This window comes from Esox lucius, chromosome 8, assembly GCF_011004845.1.
Source record: "Esox lucius isolate fEsoLuc1 chromosome 8, fEsoLuc1.pri, whole genome shotgun sequence".
Classification (NCBI taxonomy): Eukaryota; Metazoa; Chordata; class Actinopteri; order Esociformes; family Esocidae; genus Esox; species Esox lucius.
This window is the reverse complement of record NC_047576.1, coordinates 24,780,447-24,802,130: the sequence shown is the minus strand read 5'-3', so window position 1 is coordinate 24,802,130 and position 21,684 is coordinate 24,780,447. Positions and strand designations below refer to the sequence as shown.

At 40.1% G+C, this 21,684-nt stretch overlaps 2 protein-coding genes across 11 annotated transcripts in view; one reads left to right on the top strand and one right to left on the bottom strand.

The window, feature by feature from the left end:
* LOC105011892 (CMP-N-acetylneuraminate-beta-1,4-galactoside alpha-2,3-sialyltransferase) overlaps positions 1-15,301 on the bottom strand; it is a 38,133-nt gene extending 22,832 nt beyond the window's left edge. The window contains exons 1-8 of one of the 8 annotated variants that reach the window (XM_020049131.2): positions 15,180-15,301; positions 14,937-14,984; positions 9,402-9,492; positions 9,082-9,220; positions 7,427-7,483; positions 5,159-5,198; positions 2,838-2,924; positions 802-896 (exon numbers count right to left, since the gene is read on the bottom strand). In XM_020049131.2, coding sequence (XP_019904690.2) covers positions 802-896; positions 2,838-2,924; positions 5,159-5,198; positions 7,427-7,483; positions 9,082-9,190 — 388 coding nt within the window. In that variant the 5' untranslated portion in view covers positions 9,191-9,220; positions 9,402-9,492; positions 14,937-14,984; positions 15,180-15,301. Of the gene's footprint in view, positions 1-801; positions 897-2,837; positions 2,925-5,158; positions 5,199-7,426; positions 7,484-9,081; positions 9,224-9,401; positions 9,493-14,936; positions 14,985-15,179 lie in introns of all 8 variants that reach the window. The other 7 variants (XM_020049132.2, XM_020049130.2, XM_020049128.2 and 4 more) reach the window with 7 other exon arrangements.
* Positions 1-20,085, top strand: part of LOC106024423 (CMP-N-acetylneuraminate-beta-1,4-galactoside alpha-2,3-sialyltransferase-like) — a 56,023-nt gene extending 35,938 nt beyond the window's left edge. For 2 of the 3 annotated variants that reach the window (XR_004576031.1, XM_034293652.1), the window contains exon 3: positions 19,605-20,085. Coding sequence is in view for 1 of the 3 variants with exons in the window: in XM_034293652.1 (XP_034149543.1) it covers positions 19,605-19,679 (75 nt within the window). In the remaining 2 variants the exon portion in view is untranslated. Of the gene's footprint in view, positions 1-595; positions 730-1,317; positions 1,994-19,604 lie in introns of those variants that run through there. The other variant, XR_004576030.1, reaches the window with a different exon arrangement.
* The last annotated feature ends 1,599 nt before the right edge of the window (positions 20,086-21,684 follow it).

The window sequence follows — 21,684 nt, the reverse complement described above, 5'->3', positions numbered from 1 at the left end:
AGTACAGCGGCGAGGTGGAGTGCCAGAGAGGGAGAGAGCACACACCGCCACAGAGCAACCGGCACAAAAGCCAACATCCGTGATGGTACGGGGTGCATTGATGCACATGGCATGGGTGACTTTAATGCTGAACTATGTATACAGGTTCTGGAGCAACATATGCTGCCATCCAGACAACATCTTTTTCAGGGAAGGCCTTGCTTATTTCAGCAAGACAATGCTAAATGACATTCTGCACGTATTACAACAGCATGGCTCTGTAGTAAAAGACCTGTCACCAGCTGAAAACATTTGGCGCATTATGAAATAAAAAATACGACAAAGAAGAACCCCAACTGTTCAGCAGCTAAAAACCTATATCAAGCAACACTAGCAAAACATTTCACTTTCATAACTAAAGCAATTGGTCTCCTCAAAACGCTTACAGAGTATTGTTAAGAGGCGATGCAACATAGTGGTAAAAATGCCGCTGTCGCAACTTCTTCGAAATGTGTTGCCGGCATTAAATTCAAAATGGCATGTATTTTTCCAAAAACAATAACATTTCTCTGTTTCAACATTTGATATGCTGTCTTTGTACCATTTTCAAATAAATATATGGATAAATGATTTGGACATCATTGCATTCTGTTGTTTTAGGCAGCGTCACAATGTTTGGAAACAGGGTTGGAGATAAAAGCAGTATTTGGACTCCCTGGTCAGAAACAAGATCCTATCCTGCTCATGTAGGTGAGCTTACATCCTCTCACAAGAGCTGGATGTTAAATTATGAAAGAAAACGTAAAAAACAGAGACCCATACCTTGCCATTTTGTTCCAAAGGGTAGGTAGAAGTTGCTGATCTTGGAGAATCTTTTATAATTCATATCGAGGAACATGGGGGCTGATTTATCAAACCTTGAGATAAATGAAGGCAAAACGTTATGACATGTGAGAACGAGAAAGCTTAGAAATAACAGGATGGAATAAGCCAAGACAGGGGGCAGACTAAACCCTGTCTGGACAACCTCCAGGTATACATAGGAACACTGGTATATAATCAGGAGATCAAATCCTATTGAGATTGACAGTTTTATTCCCTATAAAGACATAGTACTACTGAAATACAAGGGGGAAAGAAGAGGTGAAACAATAAATCTCTGGGTGCGAAGTAACAACTACTTTGTTATATATTGCGATTAAACAGAAAAAAAACACTGATTAAATGCATGTGTTTTATTTATTTGTCTGCTGATTAATCTTACTGCAACCATCTCCAGGTCTCTGATCACTGCTTTCTCTCCTTTTCATTTTCTCTCCTCCAATCCTACACTCCCAGCCAAACCAGTACACCCACATCCTGCTCCCTTAACCCCATCCCCAGCTCTGATCTCTAGGTAATCTCTGGACGTTTTCTCCCATTCATCACCTCTCTCACAAACTGATCCCTGACTGCTGGCTGCATGCCCCGACTTCAAGATGGACAGAATCACTCTCCTCCTCAAGAAGACAACACTTAACTTCGATGATGTCAAAAGCTCCAGTCCAGGATTCCTTTTGTCTTTTCTTTCCAAAATACTTGAGCATGCTGTCTCATCAAATTTCCTGATATCTCAGAATGATCTTCTCAATGCTGATCAGTTAGGCTTCAAGAGGGGTAAGGATCATCCTTCAAGAACTATCCCCTGCCTTTGTCCCCATCCTTCAAGAACTATCCCCTGCCTTTGTCCCCATCCTTCAAGAACTATCCCCTGCCTTTGTCCCCATCCTTCAAGAACTATCCCCTGCCTTTGTCCCCATCCTTCAAGAACTATCCCCTGCCTTTGTCCCCATCCTTCAAGAACTATCCCCTGCCTTTGTCCCCATCCTTCAAGAACTATCCCCTGCCTTTGTCCCCATCCTTCAAGAACTATCCCCTGCCTTTGTCCCCATCCTTCAGAAACCTTCCATTACATTCTCATTGCTACCCTCTTGGCACCGGGCATCTGAGGGTCTCTCTGACTGCATCTTAACCGGTAAGCTGCACCTGCCATGGTAAATTGCAGAGCATCTGTTTGCTCCACAGGCTGTCAATAATGATGTCCCCAAAGGGTCCTTTTTAGGCCTTCCCATCTTCTCCCTATTCACCAAATCACTAGGGGCTATCGTATCATTGCTATACAGTATGACAATTTTAAAAATATGTGTCCTGCACCGGGGCAGGACCTGATGTCGACCCTTCCCCTGCACCTCATCTGGTGCTCTAGTGGCCTTGAGCAAGGCACTTAATCCTAACTGTGCCTGCCAATTGCTCTGGATATGAGCATCTGCTAAATCACAAAAATGTGTACTATTACACAAACTAGTTCTCAGATAATTACTAAATATATATTATACCGAAGTCAGTGTCCACTCCAGAAAATGTCTTGCCCACTAAATGTCTTACTGATCATTGCTTGTCACTGACTTTAGGTGTGGGTTTGGGAGGGGGAGTGATGCTATCTCGTAATTGATCGGCCTTTGAAAATCAAATCTGCAGGAAAACTGGTCCATCTTGTTTGGAAGAGTCGTATAAACAATAAGTCCTTCAACTGGGTCCATGCATGGTGGGGGCCGGTGACAAGGTGTGTGTGTGTGTAAGACCGGTTTAGTTTAACTCTTATCCAAGCCCACACCTACTTCCTCTGTACATCCACCAATTTGTGACACATACACAAACAACATGTTTTCCCCCGTGAAAGTGTTCTCATATTAAAACCATTGCGAAAAAGCCTCATCTCATCTAAGGGTAATAAATGAAATAAACTAAAATAGGAGCAAAAGGCTACTATTTAATAAAATAGAAAACCAGTAGAAATGATAACATAAAACATTTCTCACTCTGGATATAGGGTGGCCATCTTTGCAGCTGCATAGCCTGTCTTGCAGCTTTCCTTACTGAGATATCTATTGTAGTGCTCTAAAGACCTGTGGTACAAGGAGGAGAGATCAGAGACAGACAGGTCAAGCAAGACATTAAAACCCCTGACCAATTCACTAATTACTGTACAAAAGGTACATAGGCATTTCCATTGACTTTTTTTAAACACTGAATTTCAACAAATGAAACAGTTATTATACCAGGTAAACACACAAAGAACACATTCTTCTTTACAGCAACGATCTGGGCGCAATTAGGGTCAACGGTCTTGCGTAGGGAAAGAATGACTTTCACTTAGTTGAGTCAGGGATTAGAACCAGCAACCTTTTGAATTCTATTGACTGTTAGGCTAACCTGCTGCCAATACACTGACTATAACTGATTTATTAGTTAGTATATTGGGTTTATACTAGGTAATTTGTATTATTACCAATGGAGAATCCCCTGGTTCTCCATTGCTCAGAATTATTATCAAGATTAGAAAGAGTAAAGGAAGGGTTTCACACACTCCAAAAGTTGTAATTTATCAGTGTTACAACAAAACCAAAGACTTATAAGTTATGTTATTCTGTTAACATGTTAGTCTATTACATACATCCTAGATATAAAAACTAAATCACATTTTAAATTATAAAAAAATAAAAAGATAAGTCAACAAAACAATTTACTTTTAAATCAAAACAAACTAACCGACCTCAAACATGAGGTATCTCTCCTGCTGACAACAATCTCTACACAACTAAATGGTTGAAGCTGTACAACCTCTGGTCCTTCAAAAATATAATACTTTCCGTCAAAATTAATTGCCTTAATCATCCACCTCCTTTAATTGCAAAATAAAACATTTCTAGAATTATAAAATGACAGGCTAATCATTAAAAAAAATGAATGGCATATCATTGACTCAAAACACCGCGGTGAAGATTGTTTTTATTAAAGATTGGGACACAACTAGCTTAACGTTTCAACCATTATCTGACCGTCCTAAAAAATAATCAGTAGACGTAACTAGTTGATTGCCCGCGACATGCCACATCAGTATGATACAGACTACCCAGGTCGATAACATTCTTTTGCGGAAGTTCAACGGCCCAGGGGAACGAGGCGAACGGCTGGTTCGTTTTAGTTACGAGATATGCCGTTGTTATAAGTCGTGCAATGACACGATGGGCATCTGCATTTAAAATCCTGAGCAGCGCGGGATTGTCAGCCACCCGCTTAGCTGCCACGTAGACAAGGTGCTGTCTGCTATTAGCATGTCTGGTCAGGGATTGTTTTCGGAAATTGTCAGTAACTGTATAAAAAGACCCACATTTGTCTGCTTTAGCCGCGAACTTACGACAGACGAAACAGTGCGTCTGAGTTCAGTCAAAGTCGACCCAGGTAAATAATTTTTTCCACTGATGGAAAAAGTTACGGTTCCGTTTGAGCTCATAATTTTCCTTTGCTGCCATCTTCACTTTTTGTCTCCCTCCAGTTGTTTAAAAGAATGTATTGAGATTAGAGAAATAACATTTGACAACCACTCATCACATCACTACTCAACTCTTGATTGGACAACGGCGCGTGCCAACATGTCTTTTTTGCACTGGCCCACCCCGGGGCATCGTTATTGTCGAGCCCTGATTGTAGGAATGACAATGGTAAAAAAATACCTTTTATTTCCTTCCAGATACAATCAATAATAATTTGTTAATGTATGAAACAATGTTAATGTATTAAGTTATTTCTCAAAAAAGAAGACATGATCCCAGGTCCAATTGAGAAGCTGCTGACCACAACAGTTAGGAGGTATTTTGGACCATCCTTCCTTACAATACTGCTTCAGTTCATTAATATTCTTGGACATCTTGCATGGATAGCTTGCTTCAGGTCACGCTGCAGCATTTCAATAAGGTTGTGAGGACTCTGACTGGGGAATTCCAAGATTGAAATGTGCTTCTGTGTAAACCTGTCTGTAACGATTTAATGTGATCTCACTGATTGGGACACCGGACTCTAATGATCCATAATGGAAAAAGTCATTATCTTAAAGGATCACATACCCCTTCCAGCCTATATTGTTGGTGTTTGACCATAAAGTGTACTATTTTGTGCATTCTTAATTAAATCACAGTAAAGCGGTATAGGTAGAGCTTACATGAATCATTAGGAGACATTCATGAAGCGATACAGATAGTGGAAAGGGTTGAGGCTACTCAAAACAACAAAATTCATGTTGTGAAGACAGAGCAAAATAAATAGGATAAAGCACAATAAATTGGATTAGGTGAATACTTACATATCATCTAGCTCCAGCAAAAATCCCTCTTGGTCATACACTAAATAAGAGAAAGATAGAGATACATGAGACAGAAAAATGAAACACTATGTTGATGAGGAAAACAAGGGAAAAAACTCCAAAACAAATGCATGCAATTAAAGCACAGACTGCATAATCACCCACTCCCACAAATTCCTGTGTCTATCAAAAAGACACCAACTGCACAGCATGGACCCTTACCACAAACTCCCTAATCCTATCCGGGCAGTCCTTGGACTCTGTTATCAGATGGTTCCCGCACAAGTGGGCTATTTTTCAGTCAGAGGGGTTGTGGAAACCATATCTTTTACAGTGTGCGGGCAAAAATTGGCTTGGACGGACTGATTTACAGATAGGGTTGTATTGAATAAATGGCGAGTCTGCGGGTGATTGTGTGGTATACTATAATCTGGCAACCCTGCTTGGACACTGCACGTTGATTGCCAGTGCACTTACTACACCACAGGGCTGCAGGATTAATCAAATTATAATCTAAATTGCAATATTGACAAATATTCAAATTGGTAATAAGTTTAAAATAAAAACCCTGAACTCAATTTGTATTCAGTTAAATAGCACATTATCTATTTTAAAGTGAGATTATCTACACAGTTTACACTGTTTGAAAATTGCAAATCATTACCTTGATTGCAATATTTGGCAAAGAAATAGCAATTCGAATTTTTATCCAAATCGAGTAGCCCTAGTACATGATGGATCTTCCGAATCCTCCTCAACCCACTCTTCATGTCAACTCCTGCACATCAATGGTTTGGACACGAATTGGACAACGGGTCTCCCAAAAATATATTGCTATTTGTAAACCGCAAAGTTACAGAAACAATTTGAGGAAAAAGTTACCTAAAGAAACCTGTTCATTAAATTCTGAAACAGTATATTTCTCATCTGTTGAGTGCAGAGACTCTCATCCCATGCACTACAAAGTTGTCTGACCATTAGCAGAACAAGTTGGCATGAAATGCTGCAATGCATCAAATGGTGGTCGTAAACAATCTGTTACTCATGCAGTTATTATAACATTTATCGTAACATAAAATGTAGGGAATCTAACAAGCCGGAACACGAACGTAGATTGTAAACATCAAACATCTATGAACACATCAAAGCAATCATACATAACATACTTTTTCACACCCAATGCACGGCCCTTGTGTTGCATTGTCAAACCACACCCCTTCATATTTAATTCACCAGACATGCATACGTTAACAGAAATTCCACCTTATCATACGTCATGTAGGAAGTTCTGCCTGGTCATAACAGAACCCCCGCCCATTCGTCACACAGGAATTCCCACCCACCTCAAAAATCACAAAAGTGACAGAAGCCACCCTATATAAACCTCCTGGATTATTATTAAATTGTTTCCTATGGTGTGATATTAGAAATTGAATAATTCAAAGTTTTTCTCTTTGGGAAAACAGAAATAATATGTGGCAAATTATCTCAACATGATTTGTGAATTCATAGATTTGTGAATCTATAAAAAGGTTTGACAAAAGGCTTCAAAATAAGAGGGTATCCCATCATTCAATGAAGATGATGCCTTATTTTACTGAATTTATGCAGATTAAAGTAATTTACTAATCGGAAATTTAAGCTGCATAATAATTGCCATGTCACACCAGAGGACAAATTGAAGGCTCAAAATGTATGAAACTGTTTATAAAATGTGAAAATATACACTCACCTAAAGGATTATTAGGAACAACTGTTCAATTTCTCATTAATCCAATTATCTAATCAACCAATCACATGGCAGTTGCTTCAATGCATTTAGGGGTGTGGTCCTGGTCAAGACAATCTCCTGAACTCCAGACTGAATGTCAGAATGGGAAAGAAAGGTGATTTAAGCAATTTTCAGCGTGGCATGGTTGTTGGTGCCAGACAGTTCTGAGTATTTCACAATCTGCTCAGTTACTGGGATTTTCACGCACAACCATTTCTAGGGTTTACAAAGAATGGTGTGAAAAGGGAAAAACATCCAGTATGCGGCAGTCCTGTGCTAGAGGTCAGAGGAGAATGGGCCGACTGATTCAAGCTGATAGAAGAGCAACTTTGACTGAAATAACCATTCGTTACATCCGAGGTATGCAGCAAAGCATTTGTGAAACCATAACACGCACAACCTTGAGGCGGATGGGCTACCACAGCAGAAGACCCCACCGGGTACCACTCATCTCCACTACAAATAAGAAAAAGAGGCTACAATTTGCACGAGCTCACCAAAATTGGACAGTTGAAGACTGGAAGAATGTTGCCTGGTCTGATGAGTCTCGATTTCTGTTGAGACATTCAGATGGTAGAGTCAGAATTTGGCGTAAACAGAATGAGAACATGGATCCATCATGCCTTGTTACCACTGTCCAGGCTGCTGGTGGTGGTGTAATGGTGTGGGGGATGTTTTCTTGGCACACTTTAGGCCCCTTAGTGCCAATTGGGCATCGTTTAAATGCCACGGCCTACCTGAGCATTGTTTCTGACCATGTCCATCCCTTTATGACCACCATGTACCCATCCTCTGATGGCTACTTCCAGCAGTATAATGCACCATGTCACAAGGCTTGAATCATTTCAAATTGGTTTCTTGAACATGACAATGAGTTCACTGTACTGAAATGGCCACCACAGTCACCAGATCTCAACCCAATAGAGCATCTTTGGGATGTGGTGGAACGGGAGCTTCGTGCCCTGGATGTGCATCCCACAAATCTCCATCAACTGCAAGATGCTATCCTATCAATATGGGCCAACATTTCTAAAGAATGCTTTCAGCACCTTGTTGAATCAATGCCACATAGAATTAAGGCAGTTCTGAAGGCGAAAGGGGGTCAAACACAGTATTAGTATGGTGTTCCTAATAATCCTTTAGGTGAGTGTATAAAATCATAATAGACTACTTACATTTTTCATATTCAACCTTAGTAGCATGCCACTGTTTTCTATACCTGATATTCCATTTCTTATGCTTAAACGTTAATCACCCAAACATAATTTCTTTTTTTTATATCACTCTTATACCTGAAAAGGTTGGATAGATGTTTTCAGCTCTCTGTTTTTGTCCATAACTGTTGTGATTAACTGTCAGCACCAGAGATAATTTGAACTATTTAACTGAATTGAGCTCCTAAATTAATTTTGCTTGGGCCTATATTTTTCAACTGAGGAGCTCCTTGTAAAAAATGTCATCATAGAGCCCTGTGTAGTTATATTCATCAATATCAAATAATGTAATATATCAATAATATGTAATATATTGGAAAACCTTTTTCTTGCCATACCGCCCAGTCCTACACCGAACTGCATTTTTCTTTGTTTCACTATATCCACCAATCTATTTTCACCAATCTCGCAATTGAGAGGCGCTATACTGACCCTTTTCACAGTGGTGGAGGATGTCGGAATGGTGGAGAAGTCAATCTTTTTTGTCTGCACTTTTTCTCCACCGAGTGAGGAAGATCAGACCCTCCGCTAGTACTAAAGTCCATGGATGATGCTCTTCTACAATAACTAGCACTGAAGTCCATGGATGATGCTCTTCTACAATAACTAGCACTAAAGTCCATGGATGATGCTCTGCTACAATAACTAGCACTGAAGTCCATGGATGATGCTCTGCTACAATAACTAGCACTGAAGTCCATGGATGATGCTCTGTTACAATAATCAGGAACACCTAGCCCTACCACACTTCTTTCAGAACTTCTTACCAGAAAACAAAAAATTGCTAGCTCAAAGCTGTCAAAAAGTATCTGTACTAGAGCAAGATATTTAACCCTAATTGTTCCCCAGGCGCCCAATGTGGCAGCCCCCGGTACTTCTCAGATTAACTGGACATTGTGGGGACTGTGTGGTTATTACAGTTAATATACAGTACTTACGTGGTTTCTGTCCCCATCCGTGCAGTCTCTCAAAAGTGTAGTAAAAAAAGCCCAGCACCAAAAAGGGACAGATCACCAGGAGCAGTTGACGGGTCTTTCTGACTCTCATCACTTCCTACTGTACATGGCCTCCTCCATACTGCTGAAGAAGGGCATAGATTATCATCAACAGAGATGGGAAAATATGAAAATATGAAACCATTTTTTTGTGTTAAATATTTAACTTTTAATTGATCAAATATATTCTTTGCCTTCAAACAACATACAAAGTCCCATAACAACAGAAATGTTCCTCTAATGTATGGAAAATGTAAATGTACATAGCATTCAGACCACTTCAAATTGAGCTCAGATGGATGCTGTGTCCTTTGAGCATCTTTGAGATGTCTCTAGAACTCGACTGGAGATCACCTGTGGCAAAATCAATTGAATGGATATGTTGTATGAATGTTATGAATACTTAATATGGCAAATTGATGTTCTACAATAAAACAAGCAAATTCTCCCTAAAAACCATAAAAGGAACTTAGCAAGCGTAGTTCAGCCATAAACGTGTTGTCTGCCAAAATGTTGTATTTTTCATTACTGCGTCTTGCGCTAATGATTGACTCACTTGGCCTGCCATAGAATAAAGGCTGATTTGCGCCTTCCACCAGATACGTCAAACCTGTTGATACAATGCTAGCTGACTTGTTATCTACTTAATTCGTTTTTTGCGTTGGTTAGGTACTGTAGCCACTTTAATTATTTTATTAAGCAGATTATCAAATTTAGCTTGACCGATGTAGATTATAAATTTATAAATAAACAGGTAACGGGTAAGCATTTTTTATTAGTTGGCTATGGTCAAGTGAAACTCGTTGCCACGAACTTGAACTTGACCTTCTGTCGTACCACCGCAACAGTAAAACCACGCACAAGTTGGAAATATTGAACACATGCGTTACACCAAACGCTCCGCAATGCAGCATCGCACTGGAAACGTACCTTTTCAGATAGCTTCATTGACATTGAATGACTTCTGCCGCGGCGCAATGCGTTTGAGGTATCTGGTGGACATCAGGCGTTGTTAGCTACAGCAAATATGCTATATCTTTATTTAATGCTATGTTGTGGTAGCTATCTGGTTTAGTGTTGACACACTTCTGACATCATTGATTAGTTAGCTAGATCCAGAAGATACAATTTCCCTGAGTTACACCGTAACCAAAGTAAAACGAGCATCAAGCCAGCTAACTGCGATTAGCTAACGCAACATTATCATTGGCTTTCTATCTGACAGACATTGTAGTAAAAGAAACAACAACGTAGCTAGGTTAGTGTCGTTGAAATTAAGCATGGCCTGTTATTGCATTTCCTTTGGAAATCAAGGTCCCAGAGTCTGGAGGAAGAGATGAGAGGCACAGAATCCACGTTGCTTGAAGTCCAGTGTAAAGTTTCCACAATCAGTGATGGTTTGGGGTGCCATGTCATCTGCTGGTGTTGGTCCACTGTGTTTTCTGAGGTCCAAGGTCAACGCAGCCATCTACCAGGAAGTTTTAGAGCACTTCATGCTTCCTGCTGCTGACCAACTTTATGGAGATGCAGATTTCATTTTCCAACAGGACTTGGCACCTGCACAGTGCCAAAGCTACCAGTACCTGGTTTAAGGACCATGGTATCCCTGTTCTTAATTGGCCAGCAAACTCGCCTGACCTTAACCCTATAGAAAATCTATGGGGTATTGGGAAGAGGAAGATGCGATACGCCAGACCCAACAATGCAGAAGAGCTGAAGGCCACTATCAGAGCAACCTGGGCTCTCATAACACCTGAGCAGTGCCACAGACTGATCGACTCCATGCCGCGCCGCATTGCTGCAGTTATTCAGGCAAAAGCAGCCCCAACTCAGTATTGAGTGCTGTACATGCGCATACTTTTCATGTTCATACTTTTCAGTTGGCCAACATCTCTCATTAGTTTTCAGTTATAATCATCAAAATTAAAAGAAATAAACACTTGAAATATATCAGTCTGTGTGAAATGAATGTATAAATTATACAAGTTGAACTTTTTTAATGGAATTACTGAAATAAATAAACTTTTTGATGATATTCTAATTTTATGACCAGCACCTGTATATGGACAGGAATTGGTGCGGGTGTCAGAATTCAAGTACTTTGGCCTGTGGTTTGATGGGAAGTTGACATGGAGGACCCACGTGCAGTATATTGCTGTGAGATGTCGGAGGGCTATGAACCATAGTAGGGCATGATTGGGGAGTCGTACTCTGGTGTGCATGTATCAGACGCTGATTAGGTCAATTTTAGACAATGGGCGTTTTGTGTATGGGTATGCAACTAAATCAGTGTTGAAATGTTTAGATGTGGTCCAGGCGACATCGTTACGGCTGTGTGTTGAAATGTTTAGATGTGGTCCAGGCGACATCGTTACGGCTGTGTGTTGAAATGTTTAGATGTGGTCCAGGCAACATCGTTACGGCTGTGTTTTGAAATGTTTAGATGTGGTCCAGGCGACAGCATTACGGCTGTGTTTTGAAATGTTTAGATGTGGTCCAGGCGACAGCATTACAGCTGTGTTTTGAAATGTTTAGATGTGGTCCAGGCGACAGCATTACGGCTGTGTTTTGAAATGTTTTGATGTGGTCCACGCGACAGCATTACGGGTGTGTGTAGGTGCGTTTAAGACAACATCGGTTGAGGCCTTGCAAGTGGAAGTTGGGGAGATGCCGCTGGAACTGAGGCGGGATAAACTGGCACTGGCGTACTGGGCCAGATTAAAGGGGTGCATGAAGGTGATCCAGCAGTCAAGGCTGTGGATCATTTCTGGGAGCGGGAAGTGGGCAAGGTGAAGGTGTATGGGTGGGTAATTGGGAAGTTGGTGAAGGAGTATGGATTAAGTGAGGGGGAAGCGGGGCCTACAGTTGCACTGGGTAATGTTCCACATTGGTTGTTTCCAAAGCCAGAGGTGGATGTCAGTTTGTTAGTGGGAAGGAGTGGGATGAGGGGTGCATGGGTCGATGTGTGGAAAGGTATGTTGGTGAGGGGTATTACATGTTTCTCCAGATAAATACAGATGGGTGAAAGGATTCGGAGAGTGGAAGGGTTGGTGTGGGGGTGTATGTGCCGGAATGTAATGTAGAGATGGCTCAGAGATTGCCAGACCAGGTGGGGAGTTTATACGGAAGAGATAGTGGCGATGATTCTTGGTGGGTGGAGGAGGTGAGACCATTGAGAGTGGTGGTGTGTTCCGACACAGCAGCTGTGTTAGGCAGCTTACAGACTGGAAGGTGACTTGCTGGTGGAGATGATGGTGTTGTTGTTGGGATTGGAGAGGATGGGTGTGGTGGTTCAGTTCTGCTGGGTGCCGGCTCATGTTGGTGTGGAGGGTAATGAAGGGGCTGATAGGTTGGCTAGGAGTGTGTGTAGGAAGGAGGGGGTGGGTGTACAGGTACCGTTAGGACGGGGGGAAATTAAAATGTTGATAAAGGGGGTAGGTGTTGACTGTTGGCAGAGGAAGTGGGATGGTGGCAGGAAGGGGAGAGGGTATTATGGGGTGAAGTGGAAAGTGAGGGTAGAGATGATGAATATGGGGTGTAGGAGAGAAGAGGTCATGTGGTGTTGACTATGGTTAGGGCATACAGGATTAAACATGTCATTGAAGGTGATAGGTAAGCATGAAAACGGGCTGTGTGATGGGTGTCGAGTGGAGGAAACGGTTGAACATGTGTTGTATTGGTAGCAGTATGATGCTGAGAGGGAAAGGTTGTATGAGAAGGTTAGAGGGGAGGGTAGGAAAGGGGATGTAGAGGGGTTGCTGGGGGACGGGAAGAGGACTGGGATGGTGGCTAAGGCTGTATGTCTATTTCTCAGGGCTTCAGGTCTGGGCGGGAGGATGTAAGAAAGGCAGGCCGTGAGCGGCCTCACACTCCAGTACGGTAGGTGGCAGTATATGCACCTTCAATGGATACGATCAGCCATTCATTTAAAAGAAGAAGACCGGGAACGTGTATTTTCCAATGGTCACGTAGGTATCTCAAGTCAAGTGGGTAATGTCAGCTTTAGTTTTTAACTATGTTCTTTTCCAGCTATAACGCTAAAGTATTGTACATCAAAACAATGTCCAGATAGTTCAGTTAGTATACATTTTGTGTATTTTTCCTTCATTAGCCGGTGTATGTAATTGTCTAACTTATCTTGAATACGTAAAGTAACTTGGTGTGGCTAGTGGTAGTGGCTGCCGTAGTAGCTAGCTAGTACTGCTACTAACATTTGCTATTAATAACAGTACATTAGTTAACATTACGTAAACCATTTACTTTAAAACAGCAAAATTACTCAAAGGTCACAAGGTATTTACAACCCATAATGAATTCTCCATGTTTAACCCACAGACAAATGGGTGTTATGAGTGGCAGGATTCCCAAAGTACTGTAGATAAGTGTAACTAATAATTATATAACTAATACCACTCCAGAACCTTCACCTTTTTCTGCTGTAACCAATGGAGGGTAAATTGGCCTTGCGCTTAGGGTCATTGTCGTGCTAGAAAGTCCAGCAGAATGCAAATTGTACAAAAGAATGCAAATTGTCTGCCAGTATTTTCTGATAACATGCTGCATTCATCTTGCCATACATTTTCACAAGATTCACCAGCATGCTTCACAGTGGGGATGGTACTTGTTGATCCCTGTCCAAACATAGAGCTTGTGGTTGTGAACATAAAGCTCTGTTTTGATCTTATCACTCCAAGTGGACCATGTAGCTCATTTTTGTTTAAGTATCGTCGTATTGTGCCCCTTGAAACAACCACACCGTCTTTTTCCTGAGTAGCCTGTATTTCTCCTGAGGTTACCTGTGGGTTTTCCTTTGTATCCCAAACAAATCTTCTGGCAGTTTTGGCTGAAATCTTTCTTGGTCTACCTGACCTTGGTATCAAGAGATATCTTTATATATCCTTTTCCATCTTTTAGAAAGTTACATTACCTTGTTACACAGGTCTATTGACAGTTATTTTCTGCTCCACATTGCTCAGTATCTAGCCTGCTCAGTGCATCCACATGAGTGCTAACAAACTAATTGACTATACACAGTTTAAATGGACAAACTCATGATGCTGCATTGAAAAATAATGTTTACTGCTTTCTGTCTATTCTTTTTAAAGCATGTATATTGTCTTACAGGAAACTGTCTTAAGGATAAGGAATCAGGTTGTACATAAATTGCCATACTTTTTTTTTTACCTCCAGGAACCAGAGCTAAAGGATATTTCGCAGGATTAAATGACAATTTTGCGGAAATGCCCCTTTAAATCATGCAGATAGTCTAGGTGAAAATATCATGAAACGAACCGTCTCTGACAGTAAGAATGCAGTTCCCAACAAGAGCTGTTAAAGCTTAAGGCATTCGTAATGAGTAACCTACTCCTTTCAACAATGTTTTCAAAACCGCAACCAATACCACCTTCACAACCCATGACAACACACCAACGCAATGCTAGGCTGCCTCCCTGCCACATCCATTTTCTGCCTCTCATACATGACCTATAGTCTGTCGTACACAGCATATTCGACAATCTGTAGTTTACCAGAGACTACTAAAATTAGAGCCTAACCTACTCACTACATCAAGTCACCTCCAACCTGTAAAATAAATAACTGCACTAAAAAACGTCTCCCTTAATCTAAACATACTGCAGAAAAACTAAATGTATACATCAACTGTCAATGCATGTACATTTCATATGTACTCACAGTTCATTTCCCATTATTTTATATGCACACCATCTGCCTTACTACACGAGCTAGGAGGCAGTTTATTATGACTTCTGAAAAGTACAGTATAAAAATGCACTCACCACCCAAATGTATGCTGACTTCGTGTAGATTTGGGGTATTCTGTCCCACTATAATGTATACGGCATATTATAATGTATAATTTGTTAGCGATTAAAGGTAATTCTGGTGTAGGCTATGAAGAGTATATTTTAAGGAACGAAAGAAGTATTAATATTGCCAGGAAAAAAGACTCATACGAAGTTATAATTATCAAGACAGTGCATTAATTGTTAACAGTGCATTAATTAATTGTTTTTACTCACCACTTGTTATTCATGTACACGCAATGTGGTTTATTTACCCAAAACGTTTAGCGGGCTTAGTTTTGAACCACTTAGTCGCCTACTGTAGTACTTTCATCACCTAAAAGCAGCTGGCCACAATAATCGCGAGCCAGCGTGAGACAAGGTAATGGATTCCTCCCATCTCTTAGTTTCAGCTTCAAAATAAAAGTCAACAATTTAAAGTAGCCTAATGAAAATGGATACAAATACTGTATACTGCTGATACTTTGTTTCATCAGTGCATAATGCAGTCCAATATGTACTGTATGTTCATTACTCATATATTAGTATGCTGTCAAAGCAATCGTGCAGTTTAATACATCCACAGTGGAAATACATTTTTACTTCTCAAAAACAAGTAGGACTGCAATGAATGACAGCTTTTCAAGACTGCTTATAATTTTCTATTCAAAATTATGAATATGCCACCCTTTATAATCACCTGTCTTACATTATGAAATTATATCTAATTATTGTTTACACTTCATCACAGAAACTCCCACTCAGAACTGTCAATGTTGTGATATGTTTTCCAAATCACATCTAATGCTGTTCTGGTTTTTATAATGCTGCTTGCTCAACCTGGACGTCTATACCAGAATCTTTACATACCTGAGGCAAATACTTTCCATACTCCATAAATACCTAGACTTTGATTGACTTATATTAGTTATATAATTACTGTCTGTTTATATATGCAACTCTCTCACTCAGGAAAATGTGACCTTTTTAAACATCTCCTCCATAGATGGCTTACTGCACAGGTCAACAAGCCGTCTTTGGAGATGTTAGGTGAAATGGTAAAATGTTCCATCTGCAAATGACATTTATCACAAAAAATGTACATGGTATAACAAAATCGATTTTGTTTTCCTCATTTGTGTGTTTTTGCTGAGTTGCTCAGTTTTTACGTAGATACTCGTTATTTTGCAAAGTTTGATCAAAACGCTTTAGTTTGGGGAGAGCAATATAACCAAATGATGCTGCACTCACACAAGATTCGCCTTTTAGAGAGATAGTCCAGCAATTACTTCAAGCGATTTATGAACTTAGACAAATTGTAGATATTTGTTGTTATTCCCCTTTAACAACGGCATGTCGACATCATATTTACAAGCAGTTAGACACCTGCATATGAATCATAACTGTCACGCTACATCAACTAAAATGTGTACACCTGTATATAGCCCCCACTACATTTTTACATTAAACCAGCTCATCTACAACAGCTTTTTAGAATCATAAGGCTTTTCTAAATGAATGTTTTCCTAACAGAAAGAACAAACAGCCCTGAAAAATGTCCAGCAACGCTAGAAATCCCAGTAAAACAATCATAATGGAACCATTTCTAACATTCACATTGTCTTGTTCACACGATTTCCCCCATGTATTCCCAATAGGCAGAGGAATAGGTTACAAGCTACATTTGATGACATTAAGCATATAGGCTACCACCCCCCCCCCCCCCCCTCTCTCTCTCTCTCTCTCTCTCACACATTATCTCTCACGCAAACACACTCCTGGTCAGACTGGATTTTCCACTGGAGTGGGGTAATAAATGTTTTGGACCCTTGATCAATACAGGACAGGTGATGTCATATTGAATGTGATATTCATACTGAGGTATGTATGGGTTTTTATTTGTTGTCAGGAAGTCAGTGATTCACCAAAAGATAGAGCTGGACACATTCTTTTAGGACCGCTTGTATTGTAGTAGTTCTGGGATGATGTTGTTGAATGCAGAGCTACAGTGCAGAGCTAAAATGTACACTTCATCAGACTCTTTGTTTTCTTGGTCTTAGAATGCCTGGTCTTTGTGGTGGAAGCACAAGGCTAACGATTTCTCCAAAACTAAGATCTTCTATCATCTTCCTTGTTCACCTTTCCTCTTGAACTGCATTCTGTTAAAGTCACTGTCCCTTTCAAGCTTAATATTGCTGTCATCTTCCAGCTTCTGTTGTAGACCTACTGGATGACTTCAACATCCAAACATACACTGCCATTCAAAAGTTTGGGGTCACTGTGCCTGCCAATTGCTCTGAATATGAGCATCTGCTAAATCACAAAACAAATCTATGTAATTACACATGTTGAAAATGCAAAAACAGTCTTATTAGGCTAGGTGCTAGTTCTCACATAATTACTAAATATATGTTATACTGAAGTCAATTGTCAAAATGTCATGTCCCTCTGCTGATTGTCTGTCATTGACTTTAGGTTTGAGTTTGGGAGGGGGAGGGAGTTTATCTCGTGATTCAGTGACTTTTGAAAGTCAAATCTGCAGGAAAACTGGTCCAGCTTGTTTGGAAGAGTTGGTTTAACTGGGTCCATGCACGGTTGGGGCACAATGAGACATTTTTGAAATGAAATCAAATATTTAGTGGTGTCTGAGAAATTAACATCTCAAACCTAACTCATCAACAAATCAACACAACAACCAGAGATTATAAAAATGCTGTTACTATGAAAGCTTAAGGCATTCTAAATGAGTATTCTCCCAATTTCTGAATGAAGGGTGTACTACAGTTTAGGGGGAAAAAATGTCTTAATGCACATAAAGAACAGCATTTAAACTATAAAAGCAATTTTAACAATAAAATCCCAACATTGTTTTTAAACACACTGAAACCATCTTTACACCTTATCTTATTTGCAGACATATCCGCCTAAATGTGCAACAGCTTAGGTAGGTTCCTCATCACATGACATTACAAAGAACACATGCTGTCTCTGTACTTCCAAAGCCCAACCGCGGGTGCTTATGTTTCATTACAGTCCCTGTAGTTGGCAATACAATTGCTGACGTGTGTCCTTCCATGTCTGGCCTTCCTATGGCTATCCATCCCAAGGGAAGGAAAACAGTGGGACATTTGTTGTCACGAAAAAATGTCCCTCATCGTCTTGTGGTGAAGATGATATGATACAAGTTTGGAAAAGCGTGTGGACCTTTTGCCTCGGTGCATATCCCACTACTTCCTCTGGTTCTCCCTGACAGAGACAAACAGCACCCAGGGGATGGATGCCATAGGCCACCCTGAGCCGAAGGGCCTATTTTATAGGGGTGTTCCGATATAGGCATAAGTGACAGCTCAAATTTCCAATGCACATTGATTTCAGGTTTGGCATTCACATTTGGAAGCTATTGCTGTGAACCCACAACAAGCGGTCAAAGTGAAACAGGCCATCCTTCTTTTTTTTATGGTGCAACATAAAAAGGCATGTATGTCCATAGAAGACAACAGTGGTGGATAACCATAGGATCGTTTCCATGGTAAAGAAAAACCCCTTCACAACATCCAGCCAAGTGAAGAACACTCTCCAGGAAGTAGGCATATCATTATCAAAGTCTACCATAAAGAGAACATTTCACAAGAGCAAATAAAGAGGGTCCACCACAATGTACAAATCATTCCTAAGCCTCAAGAATAGAAAGGACAGATTAGACTTTGCCAGGAAAAATCTGTACTAGAATGATGGGAAGAAAAAAGTATGGAGAAGGCTTGGAACTGCTCATGATCCTAAGCATACCACATCATCTGTAAAACACGGGGGAGGCAGTGTGATGGCATGAGCATGCACTGATGGTCCCTCTCCTCTTTAGCCCAGAGGACGTGGCATCCATGATTCCCCAAAAAAATATATAATTTTGATTTGTCAGACCAGAGGGGAGTTTTCGACTTAAATGAGCTCAGGCACAGTGTGTGCAAACCTGGTCAAGGTCTGTATGGAGGAGTGGGCCAAAATCCCTGCTGCAGTGTGTGCAAACCTGGTCAAGAACTACAGGAAACGTATGATCTCTGTAACTGCAAACAAAGGTTTCTGTACCAAATATTAAGTTCTGTTTTTCTGATGTATCAAATACTTATGCCATGCAATAATAGATTCCGTTTCTCACCGTTGAAGTGTACCTATGATAAAAATGACAGACCTCTACATGTTTTGTAAGTAGGAAAACCTGCAAAATCTTCAGTGTGTCAAATACTTGTTCTCCCCACTGTATTTAGTTCACCGAGACCCAATGTGTGATTTAAGTGTTCCCTTAATTTCAATCTCAGGCAGAGGGACTACAATCTATATTTTTTTACTTTCTAAAAAGTAAAAAGTAGTGGCGCTTCAGCATCATGCCACCCTAGCCTTAGGACACCTGAGAAAAAACCAAGAGCACTGACAAGCCACACCTGGAGTCCATCACTCCTTATTTTTTGTGAATGTTTCTTCTGACAAGCCACACCTGGAGTCCATCTCTCCTCATCCTTCCTGAATGATTCTGCTTTAGTTTTGTGTTTTGCTAGTGTGCTTGTCACTACTGGTAGCACGTCAAGGCAAGGATTTAAAAAAAAGGGACTCTCAGACAGGTATGGAGAGGAGAGTCTGGAAATGCTGAATGTGTTTTGTATGTTCCAGGTGATGCAGACTGAACCGACTGTCCAGATGAGGGGTTCCCTTGCCGAGGCCTGCACTTCCAGCTACCCTAATTGACCCCCTTGGTCATTGCGTGTATGTTTAGATTTATAATAGAGGGGCTTCCCGGCAGCTCTGTGTCATGCCTCGTTGTTCTCCAACGAACTACAGCCCTTACTATAGGAATGTATTAAGAAAGGTTTGAAAAGGTAAAGAAAACATTAATAAATTAAATAAATGCTGTGCCACGAACCAGGACTGCACAAACATCCGAGATCCACATCCAAAAGGGCCAGCCCCCCCACCCCCAAAAGCCCACACAAAGCAATTTTTTCTTCTGTTCTTAATTCTTCCCTCACATTCTCCCCATACCACCTACTTTTCCATTACTAAAACAACATCCATGGATCTAAACACTTGCTTTGTGTTAGTTCAATGTCTTACCAGTAACAGTCCATTTACTGTATATAATACATTAATTAAAAAGCACCATATAGAAGCTCAATGACATTGTGGTGGAATTTTGCTTACTTTTGTTCTTCAAAATCTTTTCATATCAACATTATCCACAGTAACTTATTTTAACAATGTCAACTGAACATTTCACAAAACAACAATTACCGTTTTACATTTATATACCTCTTTGATATGATTGCATGTCTTCAGTTCCCATAACATTCTGCCAAAGCATGAACAAGGAAGTCAAATATTTTTAATTCCACATTTCACTGTAACAGTAACGGTCATTCAAACAAGATGTGTCAGATAACTGAAATAAATAACAGGCAGAAAAAAATATACATATAAATACACACTACAGAACATGCAGGTTTCCAATTAAATTTTGGTAAAAAAAAAAAAAAAAAACAGCCATACAAGCAAATTATAACACAAACACAATCATTGTTAATAATATAACGAGGTCAGCTCTGGGATGAAAGAAACTACTAGTAAACATAACAAGTAATGAGGATATTTGGTACCAAAGAATGTGCAGGATACCAAATAAATCGAGGTATAACATCACATTTTCAAGCCATTTCTAACAATAGGAAAAGTGGTAATAATTTAGAGTAAAGCTCTGGAGTAGAATAGACCGTTATAATGGCATTGCTGACCTGGAGCACAAGATTTACACCGTGCTGCAATAAGACCTGTGTCTCTTGTATCTGTGATAAACAAAACTTGACATATATATTTATATAAAAATACAGAGGTAAAAACAGTAGTAGAACAGACCATTATAAATGCAATGCTGACCTGTGGCACAAGGATTTACAAGCTATTTCTAACAATAGAATAACAGTTAAGCACTGTGATGGAATGAAAAATGCTGATGTTAAAAACAGAGTAAGTAGAATATTTGGTACCAGGTAATGTGCAATATCAAGTATCAGAGGTACGAAATAGTATTTCCAAGCTATTATTAATAGAATAACAGTTAAGCACACTGATGAAATTAAAGTAGATTTTTGGTACTAGTTAATGTGCAATATCAAGTAACAGGTATGAAATAGGATTTACAAACTAAAATAGAATCGTTAAGACGGAATGAAATAAGCCAATACTTAAGTTAAAATACAAAAAAAACAGGGTGGATTTGGTGAGTGTAGTCTGGCACTTCGGGCTTCTTGATGTTACTGACTGCAGGATAAAGAAAGTGTTCCAGTTCAGTGATGCTGGGGTGTCAGTAGTCAGCCTAGGTTTAAGGGGTCGGCTGTGCTGCGCCTTTTTCTGCCTTCACGGTCAGATGCTCCTTTCAGGTAACGCACCTACAGGGGTTCCCAGAATAAAGTAGTCAGTCCTGCTCTTGAAGTGAGCCGCTGTCATCCGAAGCTACAATATCAAAGGCATATGGTAATTCTGAACCTACATTACACACAAAAAAGTAAAATTTAAGAAAGAGTGCACATTCTCACCTGCTTGTGCACTGCATTCCCTCAGGGCTTGGTTCTCCTCCCTCAGAGCTTGGTTTTCATTCTGGAGTCTCTGGAAATCTACATAATTTTTTTTTTAAAACTACCAAAGGCAATTTTTTCAATACTGTTAAAACACTGGACAACAAGACATAGGCCTAGAATAT